At 39.3% G+C, this 15,558-nt stretch overlaps 1 protein-coding gene across 1 annotated transcript; it reads left to right on the forward strand.

Moving 5' to 3' along the window:
- Nucleotides 1-6,460: 6,460 nt before the first annotated feature.
- ca4c (carbonic anhydrase IV c) lies at nt 6,461-15,542 on the forward strand. The gene is made up of 9 exons (XM_042093261.1): nt 6,461-6,515; nt 8,117-8,219; nt 9,720-9,785; nt 10,029-10,193; nt 12,909-13,054; nt 13,641-13,733; nt 13,818-13,884; nt 14,295-14,458; nt 14,783-15,542. The coding sequence occupies exons 2-9, from the start codon at nt 8,165-8,167 to the stop codon at nt 14,999-15,001; spliced, it is 975 nt and encodes a 324-aa protein (XP_041949195.1). The 5' UTR covers nt 6,461-6,515; nt 8,117-8,164; the 3' UTR covers nt 15,002-15,542.
- The last annotated feature ends 16 nt before the right edge of the window (nt 15,543-15,558 follow it).

Here is a 15,558-nt window from a genome sequence, read left to right on the forward strand (position 1 = left end):
ATATAATCTGGGTGGTTGTAATGTAATACCAATATAATTTGGGAAATGTACAGTATGATTTCTACCATAGGTCAGTTACACTGATAACCTAAACAAAAGATTTAAGTTAAGCATAATTTAGATTTTTGGAGTGAGTCATTCTGAGGAATTTACGTTTATGTCAATGGCATTTGGCAGACACTTTTGTCTCAAAGCAATTTATGAACACTACATTGGCTGAATAATTAACAGTTTCAAATAAAGTTGAAGATTAAGCATAATAATAATAGCACTAATAACAATATCAATAATAATATCAAATATCAAAAATGTAAAAATACAAACCACACTGTAAGAGAATGAATTGAGTGCAAGGTGAACTGATAAGTCTTTCAAATATTTCTTGAAATGATCACAAGAATGTGAAAGTGGAACATTACAGGTAACTCATTCCACCAATGAAGAAATCCCTGAGGAAAAGTCTTGACTTTGACGTCTTAACGGCAATGGATGGTCGACACAGCAGACGCTCATCAGAGGACCGCAGGGTGAGAGGGGACGTAGAGCTGGATCATGGAATTCAAAGAGCAAGGTGCAGAGTGTCCTGGAGTGAGGGATCTGAATTTAATTCTGACTGCAATAGGAGGCCACTGAGGAGTTATAGGTGACTTCTTTGGCTGATTAAAGCTGCAGTAGGCAAGATTTTTTTGATCATATTCATTGAAACTGATACTATGCTGATTAACAACATAAATCAGCCGGCACTTCTAGTTCCACCTAGAGCAGGGGTGTCAAACTCAAATTCACAGGGGGCCAAAATTAAGAACTGGGAGTATGTCGCGGGCCAAGCTCAACATTTATTGAATAACCGATGTTTTATGAATTAAAACTGTATACACACAAGAAAAAATAGAATGCAGGCATTTCTGAATATAGCCTTATAGAAAAAATATATTGAATATCTGAATAGAAAAAATATATTGGCCTATTTTTTGCAGGTGAACTATAAAAATTGTAAATAACATTTAACAATTATCAAAATTGTAATTGTAACTATTAACAGTTAACAAACTCTCCCTCTGAGAATGGCCGTGCGCGATATCCTGTGCAACAGTAAAACTCGCTTTTACAGCAGCATTACTTTGTGACTTGGCTTGTCTGCCTTGAAAGCAGACTTGCTTTCAATTCTCCCACTTTCTGTAGCTTAAGCTTCGCATCCAGATCTTTGTATTTGTCTTCATGTTTAGTTTCGTAGTGCCGTTTTATGTTGTACTCTTTAGTGACAGCTACGGTGAATCCACATACCAAGCAAACGGATTCGTCCTTGAATAATATGAACATATAATCGTTTTCCCACCTATCTTGAAAGCTCCGATTATCAATCTTTCGTTGATAGTTTGTCTGGTTGCAAGGATACGTGTTTTGTTTATGAACAGAAAAGGCGGCATTAACGATGCAACGCATTTTGGGATTTGAAGTGTTATCGGTGTATGATACACTATATGTACAGACTGTACAGTACAGTATGTAGCAACTTGATGGGCTGCGTTGCCCTGGGCTGCGCTCATGCGCTGAATAGAATAGCGTGCTAGGCCAGCTCTAACGTGGATGCGCCTTTCTTTTACTGTCTATGGGATGCGCTGAAGAGAATACTGTCAGGCCAGCTCAGATATGGATGCGCTGTATAAACTACGTGGCGGGCCACTTCTAATACAGATTGAATAATGACCTCGCGGGCCACAAATAAGCAGCACGCGGGCCAAAAATGCCCCGCGGGCCTGAGTTTGACATCCCTGACCTAGAGCCTGTTATTTGTTTTGCAAAAATCCACAGCTCCCGGTTCTTCTGGTCCAATCAGAGCAGGGCTGAGTGAGATCTGACTGTCAATCACAGTCTGGTGCAGTCTGGTGCGCACTGACGAGCACAAACTCGATGAGAGGGTACTCGGTAGTAGTGGGGGAGGGGCATGACAGTTGTAAACATTCAACATTTTGGCTAAGTCCTCTCAATCTGTCAGACTTGCCAACAGAGCTTTTAAAAAAGCTTGAATTTCCCTTTGGGGATCAATAAACTATCTTGAATTTCCCCTTGGGGATCAATAAAGTATCTATCTATCTATCTAAAAACCAGATGTGCTGCTGCATTCTGAATCATGAGTAATGGTCTCACAAGCAGGTAGACCACAATGCATTGCAATTGTCCAGTTTCAAAAGATTCAGGCCACAAGACCTGCACAGGTCTGCATTGTGTGGCATATTCTGTCAGGTAAGGTCTGTTCTTTTTAATTTACTACTATGATACTTTCCTAAAAGATTTGAAATAATAGTCAAATATAGTTGTCAGAGTGTACATTTAACAGTATTGACTGCATTTTTTTAGTTTTTCTATAGTTTTTCTTATATTACCTTGTCTACTCTCTTATATGTCCATATTTATTTTATGCTGGTCTCTAGCCCTTATTCTTGCACTGTTGCACTGTTGGACTTTTTGCACCATCACCATGACACTCACTCTCACAGAGCACCTTATCTTACTATGCACAGAGAATCACAGGCTCAGTCCCTGCCTCAGTCATTGCAAGCGCCTCATTTTTAAGAAATCTTTTATACCATCATCTATTATTTTGCTAAATCAATATAATCTATGAGTTTTATGATTAACTGATTAGCTTATATTATTTACTGCTTTTTATTGACATCAACCTCTTTTGCACATTTCCATGTCTCCATAGGTTGTACCTGCTGTGTAGACTTGCTTGTGTGTGCTATGTTGTAGCCTACCTGCTTTGAAGTCTTGTTTGTGCTTTGTGTGTGTTTGCATTATGTTGTTGTACCTGCTGTGTAGTCTTTGTTTGTGTCTGCTTTATGTTGTACCTGTTGTGTAGTCTTACTTGTGTGTGTTACATGTTTGTGGGGCCAAAGACGAATTTCCACAGTAGTGGACAATAACGACTTCTCTTCTATGCTTAATCACCCCTAAGCACACTATGTGGATACTGTTTTAGACTTGATTTGGTGTTATTTAGTATAATTTGTATTTTAGTATATTCTTTAACTTCTACTGTCCTTATTGCTTAGTTGGGTTTTTTATATTATATACTTTTATGACTTTTTCTGCTGTTAGTGCATGTTGTGTGTGATGTCTGTATACCGAGACCTTGAATTTCCCCTTGGGGATCAATAAAGTATCTATCTATCTATCTATCTACAACCCCAAAACAGAAAAAGTTGGGACATTGTGTAAAATGTTATTAAAAACAGAATGTAATAATCTGCAAATCTCTTAAACTCATATTTAGTTGCAAAAAGGACACAGACAATATATAAAACGTTGAAAATGAGAAATTTGACTATTTCATGGAAAATATATGTTAATTTTGAATTTGATGCCAGCAACATGTTTCAAAAAAAGTTGGGATGGGGGTAACAAAATGCTGAAAAAGTTGTGTAATGATAAAGAAAAACAAAAGGAGGAATGTTTCACAACTAATTAGGGTAACTATGGCAACACGATTGGGTATGAAAAAGAGCATCCAAGAGAGGCAGGGTCTCTTAGAAGTAAAGATGTAGGGGTATTTATCACTCTGTGTAAACCTGTGTGCACAAATGATGAAACAATGTCATTTTAATGCTTCTTAACATGAAATTGTGACGTATTTAGGGAGTTCATCATCTACAGGACATAATATTATTAAAACATTCAGAGAATCCAGAGAAATCTTTGCAAACAAGGGAAATAGCTGAAAAACAAATTGGATGGCCGTGGTCTTTTGGACCTCAGATGGCACTGCATCAACACCAGACCTGTTTCCAGACCTGTCATTGTATTAGCTCAAGACAATCTTTGATAACCATTGTCTATGTGCCCAGTTTGATACTTAATTCCAAAACTACAGCCAAAATTGTAACAGCTAAAATTGAGACATGATACAGAAAATACAACCCTCTTACTGTATCTGGGCCTGAGCTTGTTTAAAATGCACTGAGGTAACGTGGGAAAAGGTCCTGTGGTTAGACCAATCAAAGTTTGCCTTTCGTTTTGGAAATCATGGACTCATCTGGGCTAAAGAGGAGGGGGCCTATCCAAGTATCCAACCTATCCAACTTGTTTTAGTGCTCAGTTCGAAACCCAACATCTATGACGGTGTGGAGGAGCATTAGTGCCAACAGCATGGGCATCTTGCACAATTGGCAAAGCACAATCAATTCTGAATGATGTATACAGGTTTTGATCAACATATACTGCCATCTAGGCAATGTCTTTTCCAGAGATGACCTTGAATATTTTTAAGGAAAACAATGCCAAAATGAATTCTGCACATACTTAAATAGTATTTCTCCATAGAGGAAGAGTCCAGGTGCTAAGATGGCATGTCTGCAGTCCAGATTTGTCAAATTAGGTGCATAATGGAATGAAAAGCATGACTAAGAATACCCTATACTGTTGAGCAACTGAAATCCTATATTGGGGATTAATGGGACAACATTTCATACTCATACTTCATAACTGTAGCAAATGGTCTTCTCAGTTCCTAAACATTTACAAAATGGTGTTAATTGAAGAGGTTAAGCAGCACAGTAAACATGCTCCCGTCCCAACTTCTTTGGAACATGTTGCTGGCATCAAATTCAATATGAACATATACTTTCCATGAAATAGTCATTTTTCATTTTCAACATTTGATATGTTGTCTATGTCCGTTTTGCTGCTAAATATGGGCTTACAAGACTTCTATATTATGACATTCTGTTTTTATTTACATTTTACACAACGTCCCAACTTTTTCTGTTTTGGGGTTGTATTAGAATACTGATGCAATATTGGACATGGGGTGTCTTTCTGGAGAATTTTGACATGTGCAGGTGGGTAGATGCAGTTGGTGAATGCTGGTAAATGGAACATGATCAGGGTAACCATTATGGAGAGGTCCATAGAAGAAAACTTAAGAGACCTACTTATGTAATATTGCTGTGCTCTCAATGTGAAACCAAAATCTTGGTCAAGTAGCAGTGATTAGTACACCTCTAGATGCCACACAGCTGAACATTATTGCCCAACTGTGTTGTACATCTAAGTCATCCCTACTGAACGCAGTAATGTAGGTCTACTGCTATCCACTACTGTCCATTGTTCAGTTGTGAGAGGTAACCCCAAATCAGGAAAAGTTGGGACATTGTGTATAGTGCAAATAAAACCAGAATGTGATAATCTGCAAATCACGTAAACTCATATATCGCTATAAAAAGAACACAGCTAGCATATAAAATGTTGAAAATTACATAATTGACTATTTCATGGAAAATATATGTTACTTTTGAATTTGATAAAAAGGTCAAAAAGATCACCGCTCATCTGTTGAGGTCAGGCCCGTCGCTAGAAGGCAAGGAAACCAAGCAATTGCTTGGGGCCCTGAGCTGGCCAGGGGCCCCAAGACAACGACTGGTTAAGAATAAAATGCAACGACAAACTGTGAGCGCCCCTTTGATAGTCAAGGCAGTGAAGTGCAACGACACTGTTACCGGCAATACCGGGATCCCCCTCGAGGGGGCCCCTCTCTCAGTAGTCGCTGACAGCAGCCAGCCAGCCAGGTTTGTGATCTCTGCTGCCGCGAAAATATAAAACAGGCAGTCATAATGAAGCGGAGTTATGCGTGTGGAAGCCAGAAAAGAAAGAAGAGAAAGGAAGAGGATGACAAGAAAAAACAAGATAGTGGTAAGTGATAAATTACACTGGATAAAATAGCTCTACTTGTAATGGTGTAATGTCGCAGCAGGAAGGCTAGCCTAGCAAAAAATGTTTATGTTAACTACCTGCCTGAGGCCCATGCTGCTTGTAACAAACTAGAACAGTTAGCGCAACTTTTTTTTCCGAATGGACGAAATATATATGGTTACATACAGTATGTTTATTAACGGGATAAGGAAGACGCAGATCTGTTCCAATATCACTGTTTATCGTATTTGTAATAAGTTTTGATGAAAGTGGCATAGCTTCTCTGCTATACTAACTATTCGACCGTGATGATCTATTTACCAAATGGGGGTTAGGAAAACCACACGATAAATTCCGTGCATCAAAGCAGACTGGACGCCAGCTGTTTACTGTCTTTAAAGCACCAGGTGCATCTGTCTAATTCTCAAAGAGCAGGATGCTTAAATGCTATGTTAAGCTACAAGTAGGCCTAGGTTAATGTATAACATTAGCTTGGGATGTTTTTACCGTAAGCATTGGTACTTGTGAAAGCAGCTGCATCCCTTCTAAATATCAAAATATGGAAATGCTAACATCTTTTCTTTCTCCCTCAAGGTGCTTTGCTTAAATTTCTCAGCCCTCAGGCTCTTCCTAAGGATACCTCCACTGATGAAGGTAGAGGGAATATCTCTCACTGAGCTGTTAATGACCTTTTCCAATATAACAGTGAAATGGTCAAACGTACTTCACAGGTAATTTCAGATTTTTTTTTTCAATTATCTTCCCAGGTACACCATCAACTTCATCCTCCATTCATGATGAAGAAGCTGACATTGGATTTTATGGTATGGTGGTGTTTTTGCCAATGTTCAAAACTAAGTAGCTGGAACCAATAAAAGCTACTAGCTAAGTAACTCAATAAAAAGTAAAGAAAAATCCGCACACTCAAGTCTTTGCAAACAAGGTTTTTTACTCTATGTGCAAGCTTTCGGTCAGATGGCCTTCTTCAGGCAGAGTAAAAACACATTAAGTGAAACAGTGCATGAGGTTACATATAATCATTGATTCATGACACCTGTGTCAGTTTCAGTGCATTCTAGGAATTGTAGTCTTTTACAAAGTCATGACATCCAAAAAAGCATCATGGGAAATGCAGTCCATAGATAGACGATGAAGCTTATCTAAAAACAGGAAACAAGAAACAAATCAATGCAATGTACACATCAGGCTTCAGCCGTCATAAAAACAAAGCATAAAAAACATTTCATTGTTTATAGGAATACACTCATATCGAAATCCTCATTTAGGCCCAAAGGTTGTAATGTCTCCAAAGTATGGATCCAAAAAAGCTCTCGTTGGCAGAGCTTTCTGTCAATATCACCCCTCTATGTAAAAATACTTGCTCTATACCTTGGAATCTAAGGGAGGAGATAGGATGTGAACAATCATTAAAATTGCAAGCGACTGGATAATTTTCATCTCTCCTTCTAATTGAACTTTTGTGTTCACTTATTTTTTGTTTAAGTGGACGGGTAGTTTTACCAATGTACATTTTATCGCATGGACATTTTAACAAATAAATTACATTTTTTGTATTACATGTAATAACTCCCTTGATTTTAAATGTCTTTCCAGTTAGAGGATGTACTGGAATGTAAGACATTGGGCACAATTCCCGCAGGGATAGTTCCCAGGTTTGACTGGGGCTAGCAGTGCCTGTTTAGGGGGAGGCAAAATAGAGGCTTTAACAAGTTTGTTGCGTAGGTTAAGGCCTCTTTTATGAACAAAAAGATGTGGATCCTGAAAGTTTTTGGACAGGGCTGGATCTGTGGCTAAAATGTGCCAATGTTTTTGAATGTTTTTTTTTAATGATGTGAGCCTGAGGAGTATAGGTAGTGATAGAAGAAACTGAGAAGTGCCTTTCCTTTTTAATACTTTTTTTCAAAAGGTCAGCTCTAGACTTAGAGAGTGCAACATCATACGCTTCATCAACACACTGAGCTGTATAGCCTCTTTCTAGGAAGCGCTGTTTCATTTCTACTGCTTTCTCTTTAAAATCTTCATCAGAGTTTCTTTTTTATACAGTGTAGTAGTAAGGCTACCATTACTTAGCTCAATTCACATGTCTAGAAAAAAAACTCAAAGTCACCAAAGATTTTATAGCAACACTATGCAAAAATTTGTGACCACTCAATTTAATTTCCATGGTCATTGAGGACAAATTAACAGCTGTTTGAGTAGCTAGCATTAGCTAGGTTATTGTAGATGGAAATTCTATACTGCAGCTTTATGCATCTTGGAGTTCATCATCCAACCTTGTGTGGTGAATGTGTCAGTTAGCTACCTAGAAGATCCCACAGTCAGAATCTGTCTCTGTATAGTTTTTTTCACCACAACTACACTTCTCTCCCTCCCTTCCTCTTCCCCCCCCCTCTCTACCTCTCAGGTGCACTCCTCTCATCCTGAGCAGTTTGTGTAGTGCTGTGCCACAGTCATGAGGACCTCTCTCCACTTCTCCACTGTTCTGTCCTTTCTTTCATGCTGCACAGGTAAGGAAAGAGGTCTGGGAAATGTGCTTTGCTAAACTTAGTTTGCTTGTTAGTAGCCTACAAGTTTAATTACTTTCATATTTGTTCATATTTTCAGTAAACATAGCTAATAGCTAATACTGAATACTTTACAGCATGCTACTGAAAAATAGGGACCTATATTACGTTCTATATTACGTCTTTGGACCTAATTATGTCTTTGAATGTATAAGGGCAGCCGTGACCCACTGGTTAGCACTCTGGACTTGTAACCGGAGGGTTTTGCCGGTTCGAGCCCCGACCAGTGGGCCGCGGCTGAAGTGCCCTTGAGCAAGGCACCTAACCCCTCACTGCTCCCCGAGCGCCGCCGTTGTAGCAGGCAGCTCACTGCGCAGGGATTAGTGTGTGCGTCACCTCACTGTGTGTTCACTGTGTGCTGTTCGTGTTTCACTAATTCACCGATTGGGTTAAATGCAGAGACCAAATTTCCCTCACGGGATCAAAAAAGTATATATACTTATACTTACTTATACTTATATGTTTCTTTGCTTGAACTATCGATTATTATTAGTATAGGCATGGATCGAAAAAACAACTTGTTGGACAAAAATATATACACATACATAAGCAGCTAGCAACATATAATGTGAAAATTGTTGCTGAGGTTATGGTATATTTTGTCCTTATCCTCTTGTCAGTGGTATTCAGTGTTGAATAAACAGTCAAGCTGTTAATGGTCTATTAATGTTTCTTAGATCATTAAGCTGAGAGTTTAGACTCTACAACAGGCCTTTGTTAAAACTCACCTTTACCTGAAAGGCTTAATAGGTCTCTTTGTCAAAAAAGGGTGTCAAGGTTGTCATCAAATCAAATCAAATTAATTGACGCTCTGTTTATTTACGAATCAGGTGTCCAAAATGGCCCTTATTGTCTCTTACAGTATAGTCATTGTGTAGGGCTACGAACCAGTGTGCTTACACTACATGCACTCGAGATTGAACAACAGCTTGAGCAAAAAACATAAAAAAGCAACCAGATGAGCAGTTTTGAAAAAAACATTTACCTTTACTTTTATTAATTTAGCTGACTCTTTCATCCAAAGTGACGACTTACAAATGGGTTTGACATTCAAGCTACAAAGAAAAGAAGAGTGGAAGTCAAAAACAAACAAATAGATCAATAAACAAACCTCCTCATACAGCTGGGGAAGACACCAACTTATGAATGGAGGGGCCTGGTGATGGTAATAGGGGGCCTATGACTGGGAGGGTGTGGTGTTCCTATACTGCGTTGCTACGTCAGTGACACCTCATTGTAAGGTCAAGTGGAAATGTTGCCGACGGCAAGATTATCAGGCCGTGTCTCAAAAGGCCTGAAAAATAAATAAATGTGCCAGTTAATGACCACACAAGTGTTATTTTGCTAAAAGGGACTCCTGTGACCCATGACAGTCACACGGCTTGCATGCTTGTGTGTGTGTGTGTGTGTGTGTTTCTGTGTGTGTGTGTGTGTGTGTTCCAGGTCAGTACCATACAACTCGGCCCTGGTGCTACCACAGCCAGTACTCATGTGATGACACATGCGAGGGTAAGTGTCAAATGCATCAGTAGGTCAGTGGCATGGTGAAGTAAATGTATAGCAAGATTTGTGTATTTAAGTTTGGCTTCCATAACGTATCAACTTGAAGGGAATAATGAAAGTGGTCCCTGTCTCCTGTTTATCTGTGGTCTATTATGCTATTACCAGTAGATGTTTTCTTTTTATGTTTATTTTAATGCCAACCCCGATCTGATCTGATGTTGTTGTTGCCATTGTCTTTGTCGTTGTCAGAGCCGGAAAAGTGGTTCCAAATGTTCCCTGAATGTGGAGGGCAGAGACAGTCTCCCATTAACATAGTCACTAGCACAGTTCAGTATGACCCAGCCCTGGGCCCATTCGCTTTCGATGGGCATGATCACATCAGCAACATCACAGTGGATCACCTCGGACACTCAGGTGATTTCAAGTGTTTTCTCTATATCTGTTCTTCAGATGTGGGCCTAATGAATGTACATTCAAGATTCATGATTCCTATACTGTTATATCTCATTATGGACCCTTTCAAGAGAGTTCCATTATCAGCATCATAGTTGGCCCCACAAGACTTCCTTTTTAACATTCCATATGTTATCTTAATGCAGAGGAAGTAGATTGGGGCCCAAATAGAACGTTCAAGCATTGTTTTTGTTTTTATTGTTGAAAGGGTCTATACGTGTACGTCAAGAAAGTTCCATTATCAGCATCATAGTTGGCCTTACAAGGCTTCCGTTTTAACATTCCATAGATTGGGAACCAAATAGAACGTTCAAGCATTGTTTTTGTTTTATTGTTGAAAGGGTCTATAATAGTCAAGTCAAGTCAAGTCAGTTTTATTTGTATAGCGCATTTAACGTGCACAGAGTGCCACCCAAAGCGCTCCACATATAGGCTAAGACATTGTCATTGACACATACAAAATCATAGACTAACAAAGACAATAGCGGACGGAGCGGCGTAGTCGCCAGCGTACCTGTGACACCAAGACATAGAACTACATTTAAGAAATAACAAACGCAAAAGATGCCGGACGGAGCGGCGTAGTCGCCAGCGTACCCGTGACACCAAGACATACAAGACAAACAACAAACAAATTAATAAATAAAATAAATACAAATTAAAAATAAAATTAGTCCAATTTCCAACCGGCTGAAAATGTCCAAGGGCAATGATGACTCGCGTGAAACTGCGCACAGCTGTGTCTCCACAACCGATGCATGCAACGCCAACAAAGTTCTTTACACTCACTGGCAGTCTGGAAGCATAACAGTCCGAAGTCACTGGAATAATAGTCCAGTCATTTTAAGCCAAAATAGGGGTCAAGGTTGAACAAATTGCAACACAAGCAAACTTAACTGATTTTGAATCCTCAATATGTCCTGAGTAAGGGGAAAAAAGCCCCGAAGAATCCCGATAGGGGAAAGTTTCGAAAAAGACCCAAATATACCCTATTCATGCGCCTACAGTATTTTTCTCACGTGAATAGGGGAAAAAAATGAACCTTCACATATCACCAAGAAAATTACTGAGTTGATTACTTACATCAAGACAAACAAAAAATGTATTATAAGTTTTTTGAAATTGTTTGTTAACATGGGCAAACAGGGCATAATGTAATTACGTATAGTTAATTTGTATAAATACCACAACGGAGCTAATAGTCCAGGCAAAGGTCTGACCCAAAACTAATTGCAACAGAATTTATTTTCACATTTTTATATTTCAATTGGTGATCTTTACACCATAGTAAAAGACCATGAAAATCCAGTTGGTGGAAATATGTTAAAATGAGGGTTGTTTTATGCATTATTCTTCAGCAAATACTGACAAAACTGTAATTAGAATGCTGTAGAATACACATTCTAAAGAATATCTGACCCCATCTAACTTAACATGGAATTTTAGAATCTTGCATTGTTGAGGAACATTCTTTTATTTTCAAAGAGTGAATTCCTTTGGCTTATTTCAGACTGGTTTGTTGCAAAATTGGTGTCTATTTTTACATTGTGGCCCTTTGAATCAATGGAAATGGTTGTTAAATATTTAAATAGAGCCAAGTGGGTTTTTGCATGTAAGTGTTCCACAATGTGTAATCTGTACAAACACATAGTTAGGCATTATTCAGCCTAGGAAAGTGGTTTTGGTGTTTACGTAATCTGATTTAGAGGTCACTGAAACATCACACTAAAGTATCAATCCATCATTTTGCAAGTCTTATAGTAATTGACCTCTTGCCCAGGGGTTGACTGATATACTGTCTGTCCAATCAGAGGGGCCTGTATGATGCCCCTTTACTTTGCACAATTTTTGTCTAAAACAATAATCGGACAGCATAGTATGTTTATGTTAGTGAATGCAGGCAAAGTTGAAGATGGACATGATCATGTCCTAATTCGACAGAAGGGTGCAGATGGGATAACTGCAGTTAGCCTCCAAAAAAGTGACTCTATTGTTGTGACATCTGGCAAAAATGCTATACTAATAAATATAGTTTAAGATTAATAATTAACAATGCATGCCTATGCATGGGTCATGGTTTTACCAAAGTCATAGAACATTCAAAACTATACATATTCTAAAAGTATATGCACTGTACATGAAATATAGCATCAATCAACTTATGTCCCATCCTCCTCCATACCGTGCATAACACATACTCCTCTATTCTGTATAGGCGAATCAAGTGAACAGCAGATACATTTTGGCCTGCACTATTAAGGGAAACAAATTAAACACCCTAAACTATATATTTTCTGAAAGCATATACCCTCCGGAGGAGATATAACACAATTTAAGACATTTCCCATCTTCCTCTATGCCATGCACAATACATTGCCCTCTATTCTGTAAAGGCGAATCTAGTGTAAAGTGGATACATTTTGGCTTTATCAACCGTCTCTGCTTCCGTTTTAACATTCCATAGATTGGGAACCAAATAGAACGTTCAAGCATTGTTTTTGTTTTTATTGTTGAAAGGGTCTATAAGACAGTAAAGTCAAAGTCAGCACTTTGGTCAGTGTAAGCTGTGTATAAACGTGCTATAAAAAATACATTTTACTACTTACTTTCCAATATCCTTAAATAAAATAAATAGTTTAGTGTGATGATGATTTAGTGTGATTATTGTTATTTCAGCTCATTTTGCTCTGCCACAATCTATGAGGATCCACGGAGGGGGCCTGCCCAGTGTGTACAAGGCACTGCAGTTTCACCTGCACTGGGGCGTGAATGCTGGGCCTGGCTCGGAGCACACGGTGGATGGAGAGCGCTACCCCATGGAGGTTAGCTCAGCTCGCATTCGTCTCAATGCAGAGAACAGCTGGAACAATGCTGCAGTTGATGCCCTGATAAAGAGTAGAAGTTGAAACGTGTAGGCATATAGCCAGTATTTAATTAAGGCTTTATATTTTTCATACAGTATTGGGCAGCTGTGGCCTACTGGTTAGCACTTCGGACTTGTAACCGGAGGGTTGCCGGTTCGAACCCCGACCAGTAGACCACGGCTGAAGTGCCTTGAGCAAGGCACCTAACCCCTCACTGCTCCCCGAGCGCCGCTGTTGTTGCAGGCAGCTCACTGAGCTGGGATTAGTGTGTGCTTCACCTCACTGTGTGTGCAGTGTGTTTCACTAATTCACGGATTGGGTTAAATGCAGAGACCAAATTTCCCTCACGGGATCAAAAGAGTATATATACTTATACTTATACAGTAGTGCCTCAATTCTTTGATTCTTTTTTTAATACTGCAGTTGTTTGGATTATCTTTAGGTAATGGAAAAGTGCTGTATGCACACCATGCTCCATCGTCGGTATTAAATTGTCCTCTGTGTACATGTGTGTATGTATCTCTCTGTGTTTTCATCCCTGAAGCTCCACATTGTCTACATCAAAGAAGAGTACCAGTCTCTGGAAGAGGCTGAAAGTGACAGCGCTGGAATAGCCGTGCTTGGCTTCTTCTTTGAGGTGCTGCTCTCTTGATTTTACATGCCCCTGCTTTGACTATAGCTTCCGTTAAAATCATGACCAACTTCCTCGTGTCCTCTCTAGGCATCACAGGAGGACAACCCTCACTTTGATAGGGTGCTAGAAGCTCTGAGGAGAGTACGCTTCATTGGTGAGCTTGGGTGACTTAGGAAAACTGTCAGACAGTTAGGCCCTTATTTAAATAAGAGCAAAGTATAAAGTCTAACTAGAGCTTGCTTAATAATAATATGCAAAATCTTTTTGCAAATTTAATACCATGAGAAAGATCCTAAGCGACAGTGGGTCAGCTAAAAGCTGTCTCACGCCACACGAATCAATTTGATTGAGAAATTTGCTTACACACTGACTGCTCTTTGCCCAGCATTTAAATGAGGGCATTTTTAAGACAGAGCAGGGCTTAAACAGTCCAGACATTCATGAAGTTCTCAACAAATGTTTCTGATATCAGATTCTTTGATCATTTGTTCTTGAACTATTTATTTAAGGTAAGAAGTTAATGTGTGCTCTTGATTAATTTCTCCTGTGCTCTGGTGGCTACAGGAAACACCAGCTCAGTGGCAGCCTTCAAATTGAGTGACATCATTCCTCCGGCCCATGAGCTTTCGGCCTACTACCGCTACTGTGGGTCCATGACCACCCCTGCCTGCAACGAGGCCGTTATCTGGACCATATTCCACAAGACACTGCCAGCCAGTCACAGACAAGTAAGACACCATGATCCCATCAAGGCACACACTACAGCAGTCAGTATGGAATCTTTTGTTCCAAATTGAGAATATTTTTTTTTTAGAAATACTGTATACTGTATATACTTTGTATGTTAAAATGGTTTTTATAGTTATTCTGTTAATTCTACTTCTAGAATTAAAGTCTAATAATAAGTTTGTTTATTTTGTTTATATGACTACTGTAAACTCATTTTAGTGTTAATACGTGTGTATTGATGTCATTGGAAGTCTGTTAAGAACCATAAACAAAAACATTTAGCAAGTATTGTCAGTGTAAATCTCCTCTCCTCTCCTCCTCAGCTGGTAGAAGTGGCTGGGGAGGTATGGTACTGGACTGGGAAGCCCATGACCAACATCTTCAGGCCTGCTCAGCAGCTCAACGGCAGAGTGGTGTCCAGGTCCTCACCCTTGCCAGATGAGCTTTCAGCTCTGACCGACTCTGCTGTCCCATTTCTCTCAGGGTCTGCCTTTTGTCTGTGCTCTGTCCTTGTATCCGTTAGCTTGTATTGTGCGCTCTAAGCGAACATGAAATACGCACATGCTCTCTATCTTTCCTGCCGTTTCCGTTCCAGAGCAGATGCATTATCTGCTAATGACCAGATGGTCCATGTCTGCTTCTGTGTGGTATTTGGTTGTTCCGTCTCCTTATTAGGGTTATCTGAATGAGATGGGAATGATTTATTTATTTATTTTCTGGGATACTGGTTGCCCCTTTTCCTAGCGGTAATGAGTTGCGGAAATTGTGTGTGATGCCATCAGAGCAAGGGAAAAAGGCGGACTTAGAGGCCGTATCACCAGTTATAAAGGCACAATCACAGTTGATGTAATTGTAGGCTCTCTTGAGGTTGAATTTCATATATTCTCAATTACGTTCTAAATAGATAGGAATCTCATAGAATTCATATATAGGCACAATGTCTAGATATGGTGCATTAGCAAATGTGGTAAAACTGATAGAACATTGTTGTAATTGACAATTACTGTTTTTGTAACTGACAAAATAAACAATGCTCCATCAATATTCGACAGGCACTGATATTACTAACATCGGCATGCTGTAAAGAGCACTAATAAAG

The sequence above is a fragment of the Alosa sapidissima genome, chromosome 5 (genome assembly GCF_018492685.1).
Source record: "Alosa sapidissima isolate fAloSap1 chromosome 5, fAloSap1.pri, whole genome shotgun sequence".
NCBI lineage: Eukaryota > Metazoa > Chordata > Actinopteri > Clupeiformes > Clupeidae > Alosa > Alosa sapidissima.